Here is a 7,094-nt window from a genome sequence, read left to right as displayed (position 1 = left end):
TAAATATTGCAGGAAATAAAGGACACCCGGAGTGGCCCGATAGCAGGTAAAGCAGTGCACAACTACCAACACTCACCCAGATTAGCATCACGGTCAGAAAGCTAAACAAAAAACTGAAAAATAATTCAAGTCTTTGAGCTGGCAGTGTAAGACACTAGTTCTGTTCTTGCTCCTGAACCACTGCTCAGTCTCCACTCGGCAGCGAACTCTCACACCGAACATCTGCTTAAAGCTGTAGCATGTAACTTAAAAAAAAAGAAAAAGATTTTAGATATGGATTAAAATATGTCTATTATGTCTAAATTAGGTGAATTTATTGCCATCTGGCAATAAATTCCATTTTGCCAGATAATAGTATTATTTATACCTAAAACAAAAAATTAACAGCCATTCAAGGTGATCAGCAAAGATTTGTGATTGGCAGAGATCAGCCTCATGGATGATCGGAATCGGCAGCAAAAAACCTGATCGGAGCATCCCTAAGTTTTATGTTTTCTGTGAACATAACATTTTCTAATACAAAAACACGATGGGCTGCTGGTGAACTGCCTCAGCGCCCTGGCTACCTAGCTTAGCAAGTTTTTTCCTTGCTAAGCAACTTCCTGAGTCTTTCTGAAAGAAATCAGCCTAGTTTTGGCTGTTTCATAAATCAATTGATAGAAATGAGCCAATCATTAAATCTAGAATGAAAATGTGTCATGATGAAACTTTACAGTATTGTATTAATGCCGATGAACATGTTTGATCAAACCTTATTTACATCTTCGTTATTGTTATTGGTCATGGTTTCTCACCATGACCAATGATTCTGGTCTGATCATTTTACTACATCATCCATTTGATATGGATATTTATTAACTCCTAACATTTCTTTTAGTGGCCTTTCTCAAACAGTGGCCTCCGTTTCTTTGCCGCAATGTTAGCTCAGTGTGCTCAGAGCTAGTTCACCAAAGAATTGTGTTAAAAATAATGATGGAAAACTGCCTTAAACCGGGTTACTCAAATGAAAAGCTCTAGAGACCGACAGAAAGAAAACAACTCCAGGACTAGTATTTATCAGAAGAAGCTAAGTCAGTCTGAGAGTTGATGCGTTGTTCACCAGCGATTGGATTCCTTTGAATGGTTAGCGGTATGGATTGCTGCAGTTAGTCAGAACTATTCTTTGTTTTTTGTGACTTTGCTTGGTAATGAATGATGCTTTGTTTTTATTAATTAAAAATATTAAATAAATACAATTGATAAAAATTGTTTGGTTATTTTTATATTTAATGGTGCAGAAAAGGATTTTTGTTTCTGTTAAAGCAACTCAAGTCTATTTTTCTTTAATTGTGCTTCTAAATCACAAATGGCACTAAATGTTATTATTGTACACAGCACTTGGTGGTAAAAAACTTATTATTTCCATGTGTTTGGCATCATTGGAAAGCTTAGACTCCATACTTTCAGAATCTGTAAATAACTCAAAATACCCAAGAAGACCTGTTCATGGCTTTGTTGTGGCCTGTGACATTTACCAAACGGCACCACTCTTCTCATTATGATGAACAAAGAAAACATAAATAAGTAGGTTAAGAGACTAATATTAGCATTTCAGGTTGCATCATATGTTAAGATGTGTTATCGTGATTTCAGGTTATGTGCCCCCTGACTGTTTAAGAGTTAAGCGGTCCTCACCCTGAAAAAGTTTGATAAACACTGGGCTAAAGTGTTTGTGAATAACTTTTATCTTGCTGAGGGAAAATTGGGAGAATAATCTTGTTGGAATTTGAGAAATTTGATCAATTTTCCTATATTAGGAGTTGCAACAATTTTAGACTGAGGAAGCTTTGGGACTGAGAGTTTAGAGGAAGCTGCCAAGTTTTATTTTGGAGGAGGAGCTTGGTTATCAGCCTGTAGCTTTGGTGAGATTATTATGGGATGTTGGTGTCTCACAACAGTCTAGTCATTGAAGGAGTTTAAATCCCTTCAGAGCAATATGAACCTACCTCAAACATTTTCTCTAAGCTAGAAGCGACATTTCAAGGAAACTTCTGGCCAAAAATATCAAAATGTACCATTCATAGCAGTTTCACACTAATTTCAATCTGAATATATATTTATAGTACAGTGAGACACAAGTTCTAAGTAGATCGGTAAGATAACACCAGCCACATGATTGGTGTGCATTTAATTCCAGATGACGAAGAAGATCAAGAAGCTGGAAAAGGAGACAACGCAGTGGAGGACCAAGTGGGAGAGCAACAACCAGGCGCTGCTGCAGATGGCCGAGGAGGTGAGCCTCTTACCCACAAACTTTTTCAACTAGGACTGACAACGTTAACGCATGACAACAATTTGAACATTTTAACACGCTAATATTACATGATACAAATTACTGAAACTACCTATTTTGACCTAAAAGCCTCTCTCTTGTGAAGGGCTATTTATATTATAGCTTTCTTGCGTCGCTAGGCTGCAAGAAAAATAAGTGAGGCTGCGACGCAAGAAAGTCACAGAAAAATCAGAGACGCTAGACTGTGTGCACATCTACGTGTACAAGCTCAAAATTTCAAATGCACAAATTATGCTGGTTGCTTGGCTGGATGAGGACAAGTGACTGTGGCCTCATCACACAAGCTCCACAGGAAATGGAGAGGGGCATTTCTACGTTTAAAATAAAATGAACTCCTTTAAACTTTCCTGAATATAAAAACCTGGAAAACTAGGAATCTTTGAACATGTTTGGTTGGAGACAATAAAACTTTTCTTAAACATTTATTGAAAACGTGCATACAGTGGCGTTTTTTGATCTGGGCAATATCTGCAATTTCCCAGGGCAGCATCAGAAAGAGGTGGGGCACCCATAAACTAGAAAATAAAATCTCTTATCTGTCAGTTGTCCCCTGAACAAGTTTGCTACGTGCAATGGAGTAAGTTTCTCTTAGTTGCTATTGAGTAATGGGAGACTATATTACCTGCTACAAAAACTCCAGATAATTGCTTGTATTTGAATTGGTTGAGGCGTAGCAGGAGGAGGGGTTTCACCAAGGGTATCATTTCTGCGAGAAAAACTGTGTGCATATTTATAGTTAGGTTATGGTGATTGTTTTTTTTTTTTTAGTCAATTGATACTACTACTCTACACAGTTGTCTGGAACACTCCTCTGTTGCAGAAAACGCTGCGCGATGGGCACTTCAAGGCTCTGCAGGGGAAGCTGGAGCTGCTGGAGCGCCTGTGCAGAGCTCTGCAGAAGGAGAGGAACGACCTGAGCAACCAGCTGAGCCTCCTTCAGGAGCAGAGGGACAAGGGGCCGGTGCCACCTGGCCCCGACCAGCACGAGGCCTTGCCCATGGAGGACGAGGAAGACGAGGAGGATTCTGAAGATTTGGCGCACAATGAAGAGCTGGAGGCGTGTGAGGAGCCCCCACAGCATGCTGCTGATAAACCCACTACTGCTGCAGCAACACCACCGACCAGGCTGCTGGATTGAAGTTGCGATGGGGCAGTCTGAAACATTACCATTACTAAAGATTTACCCTTTCACAATTGTAAACTATATCTTTTTGATCTTTTTGTGTTTTTACACTTTGCTCAATAAAATTATTGTATGAAGAATTGCCACATTCCTAAGGCGCTGTGCAGTAAGCTGTGAGCAAAAGCCCTTTCCTCCACCAGTCAGGCTGATTTGGGCCTGGAGCATATCATTCCAGCAGACTGCAGTAAGGGGGTCTGTCTAATCACGACATTTTCCTCAAAGCTTCTGCTTCCTGAAAATATGACTAGCAGATAAGGGCCACTAGATGTTTGAAGAGCATCAAATAGTTGAGCTATTTTTTAAGTCAAATTCTCATTTGTATTTTTCAAGGAAATTTCCTTTAAAATCCATCATATGGAGTTCTAACAAGTGTTTAGGGTTTCTTTTGGTTCCAAACAGTCAGTTGTAGTTCCCAGTGAAGGTGTGAATGTCTCTTGTTAACTGTCTGCTTTAGTCTTCCTGATTTTAACTTGGCCACCTGCTGTCTGTGGCAGCTCCATTTAGGAACCATCTCCAGTGAAACTCAGGGTCATCCTATGTTAAGTTTTTCTCCCGACTAGATAGCCAGTATTATTCATTGTGACTATCTCTGTCTTCATCAAGCTTGGCCTTTAAAGCACTTCCAGGAAGACTGAATAACAGCACTGCTGTCATTCAGGTGGAGATTTTCACATTTTACAAGATAAATGTTGAAATATCTGAGACCAAAGTGAGATGATGTGAAGGGTTCTTTAGAGTATATAGAGGCTGGTCTTAACAGGCCATTGGTGAAAATTAAATTTGAAACGTTGAAATCCAACCATGTCAGATTTGATCTTGGAAGAGAAGATGGGATCTGCTGTTAGGAACCATTAAGGGCTCTGATGGGGGTGTGGCCTCTTCAGTGAGTCTACACCTTAAGTGAATGTAGGAAGTAGCAGCAGGTACCAGCCTGACTGCTGTCATTGGGGAGGATTGTACTACTGACACTTCTGGTTTCTCTTCACTTGAAAAGTAGTTTCGTCACTTCATCTCATTATTTGCACATCTTATCGTAATCATTGTTCCTTTCCATAAGCCTCAGCAGCTGAGAAAGCAGCTATTGCCATGCAATGTGCCCTGTCCTGTTTTACTGTAGCACTTACTTCACATGTTGTAGTCCTCCAGCTCCAGGCTGACCCCAGATCTGCCCGACTTCTATTTTGGCATAATAAAGTAGTGGGACGGATATGGATGTAGTCCAGATGACATAATTAAGATTGTAAGTGTTGCATAGCAGTGAATGTGTAAAATGGCAGTCTGTGCACTTTGACCTTTGCCTACCTTTCTAAGCAACTCTTCATGCTGAGATGAAATCAGAGGAAACTAAATGTTCATCAGCAGGCGGTGAGGGTTTCCACCCCTGGCTGAGCTGCAGACAACTTGACCTTGGCATTGCCTCAGAATTACTCGGATAATGTCAGAATCTACCTCTGTGGGCGGGGCCATGAGTCAGCAAACTGACTGCTTTTGTTTTTACCACCTTCTAAATGTAAAATGTTCTAAGACTGTCATGCTTTTCAATAAACATTTTGTAGGATTTCCAATGTCTGGATTCATTTTCCCTAGCCACTTCACACAAATCTCAAAACTTCTGCTTTTGAAAAGCAACATTTACAAAAGCTTTATTGCAGTTCGGTGCCAGAAACATCACTGATAATGTAACACATTATGCAATGATGAATAATCCCAAACCGCCAAGTGTTTTGTACCTTAGAAAGTAGCAAGCTCACAGTTGGCAATGTACATCTGCATAGTGGTGGTAGAAAACCACCAACAAGAGCTGCAAACATTCATCTTAATATTGTGGTATTAATTATGTTTTCCTGTGAGCTTTGTGGGTCTGAAAAAAATGACTATGAATATTTTCAAATGCCCTTTACCACAAAATGCTTTTCATAATACTGAAGAGAAAACACTTGAAGGGGAACAGCATTACCAATCTGTGCTTCTGTTCAGAGCCCTGGCCCCTGTTAGGGGCCAGTGGAATGACACCAAATTCAAGTGTGAACTAGAGAGGGCACAGGCTGCTCTGACATTTCACAAATTATTGGATTAGGAGACCGCCAAGGTCCAGGGGGTGGCAGATTAGTTGGTCTGGGCAGAGAGTGTTCATCATCCTTGAGCCTCCAGCTCTGATGCGGGTGTGTTGTCTGGCTCCTCATCATTGTAGATATTCTCTGCCTGGAAGACAAGGGAAGCACAAAATGTCCCTTCATCTCTGTGTCTGTGTAGGGTTAAAGTAATCAAACCTTGGGATCTAGTTTCTAATTTGTTCTAGAGATACTTTGGATAAGAACCGTTCTCACCATCTGCCAGACTTGCATGATGTTGTCTTCGGACACGGAGCAGATGACCCAGGGTTCATTGGGGTTCCAGGAGAAGTCTGATATCTTGGCCGTGTGGCCACCATGAATGAACTGAAGTGGCAGAAAGAAGATAAACTGGATGAAGACATGAGCAGGTTGCCAACAAACCACTAAAAGGTTCCATCTGGACGATCAGCAGACAGGTTTCATGTCATACTGTCCACCACTGAGGCTTCTGCTAAACATCACCTACCAGAAGCTCTGGTGGGCCGTCCTCAGCGTCCTCTGAAGACTGCTCCTCCCCAATTTTACTGAAAACAAAATCCATCATTATCACTCTGCACAGCAGCTCCACTCGTCAACCCCTGAACATGTGAGCAGGAAAGTTCATGATCAGCAATCATCACCGAACACTGTAAGATTCTACCTGAGATCCCAGACGTTGAGACGTCGGTCGGTACCGCTGGAGGCCAGGATGGTTTCATTGTGAGGTGACCACTGGACCTAATGAACAGAACGGAGAGTCCCTAGTAAGATCAAACTGGATGCAGAGTCCAACAGCCCAAATTATCAAACCGTCCCTGACCTGTTTTCATGTAGCATGTAAACAGCTGCCTGCCATGAAGATGCCATAAAAATGACTGTTCTCACACAGAGTATGAAAGTCTGGTTTCTGAAATCTGCTAGCTGCGTCACATACATCGTCTCGGCTTCACAATTCTAGCCACTGAACTTCTGAAGGATTTAGACTCCAAAGGGATATAAGCATTGAGTTCTGGCAGCTGAAGGAGGAACAGCTTATCCTGCTCTCTCCCGTCCTTACTGATAATTTTGCCTGTGAATTATTTTTAAAGTCACAATTTTTATGGTTATATTTACATTATCAACATCATAACTAGATTACTTCAAACCTAAGGATCGGGAGATTTTCTCACTTTTATTTTTACCTTACTTTTCTTCACCTCCAAGTTGAACTAGGGCAAAATGCCCCCGTTCGACCGCAAGGACACTAACAGTATTTTACAACAGCTTCAGTTTTTAGAAACGAAGATTCAACAGCTGGAGGTGAACTTTGACATCAACGCTACCTGTGGAAATGAAACAACTCTTCCTCAATCCAGCGGAGAGGTCGTACGCCCCACACCAAGCAGCTCACCCTGGAACGCTCAGGGCGCCAAGCCGAAACAAAAGTCTCACACTGCGGATCCCATGAGACGACTAACGGGGAGAACCCCTCACCTGGACGAAACAG

The 7,094-nt window shown here is 41.5% G+C and overlaps 2 protein-coding genes across 3 annotated transcripts in view; one reads left to right on the top strand and one right to left on the bottom strand.

The window, feature by feature from the left end:
- Positions 1–3,600, top strand: part of txlng (taxilin gamma) — a 29,759-nt gene extending 26,159 nt beyond the window's left edge. Inside the window, exons 8-9 of one of the 2 annotated variants that reach the window (XM_015023630.1) lie at positions 2,177–2,272; positions 3,153–3,600. In XM_015023630.1, the coding sequence (XP_014879116.1) occupies positions 2,177–2,272; positions 3,153–3,470 (414 nt within the window). In that variant the 3' untranslated portion in view covers positions 3,471–3,600. Of the gene's footprint in view, positions 1–2,176; positions 2,273–3,126 lie in introns of both variants that reach the window. The other variant, XM_015023631.1, reaches the window with a different exon arrangement.
- A 1,528-nt stretch (positions 3,601–5,128) lies between these two features.
- LOC106940801 (histone-binding protein RBBP7-like) lies at positions 5,129–6,544 on the bottom strand. The gene is made up of 5 exons (XM_015023629.1): positions 6,494–6,544; positions 6,270–6,346; positions 6,096–6,153; positions 5,843–5,953; positions 5,129–5,717 (listed from the first exon to the last, which is right to left on the bottom strand). The coding sequence occupies exons 1-5, from the start codon at positions 6,542–6,544 to the stop codon at positions 5,649–5,651; spliced, it is 366 nt and encodes a 121-aa protein (XP_014879115.1). The 3' UTR covers positions 5,129–5,648.
- Between the last annotated feature and the right edge of the window lie 550 nt (positions 6,545–7,094).

Source organism: Poecilia latipinna, unplaced genomic scaffold (genome assembly GCF_001443285.1).
Source record: "Poecilia latipinna isolate Pla-1442-1.1 unplaced genomic scaffold, P_latipinna-1.0 Scaffold3366, whole genome shotgun sequence".
NCBI classification, from domain to species: Eukaryota; Metazoa; Chordata; class Actinopteri; order Cyprinodontiformes; family Poeciliidae; genus Poecilia; species Poecilia latipinna.
The sequence above is the reverse complement of the archived record's forward strand: the minus strand, read 5'-3'. Positions and strand labels throughout refer to the sequence as shown.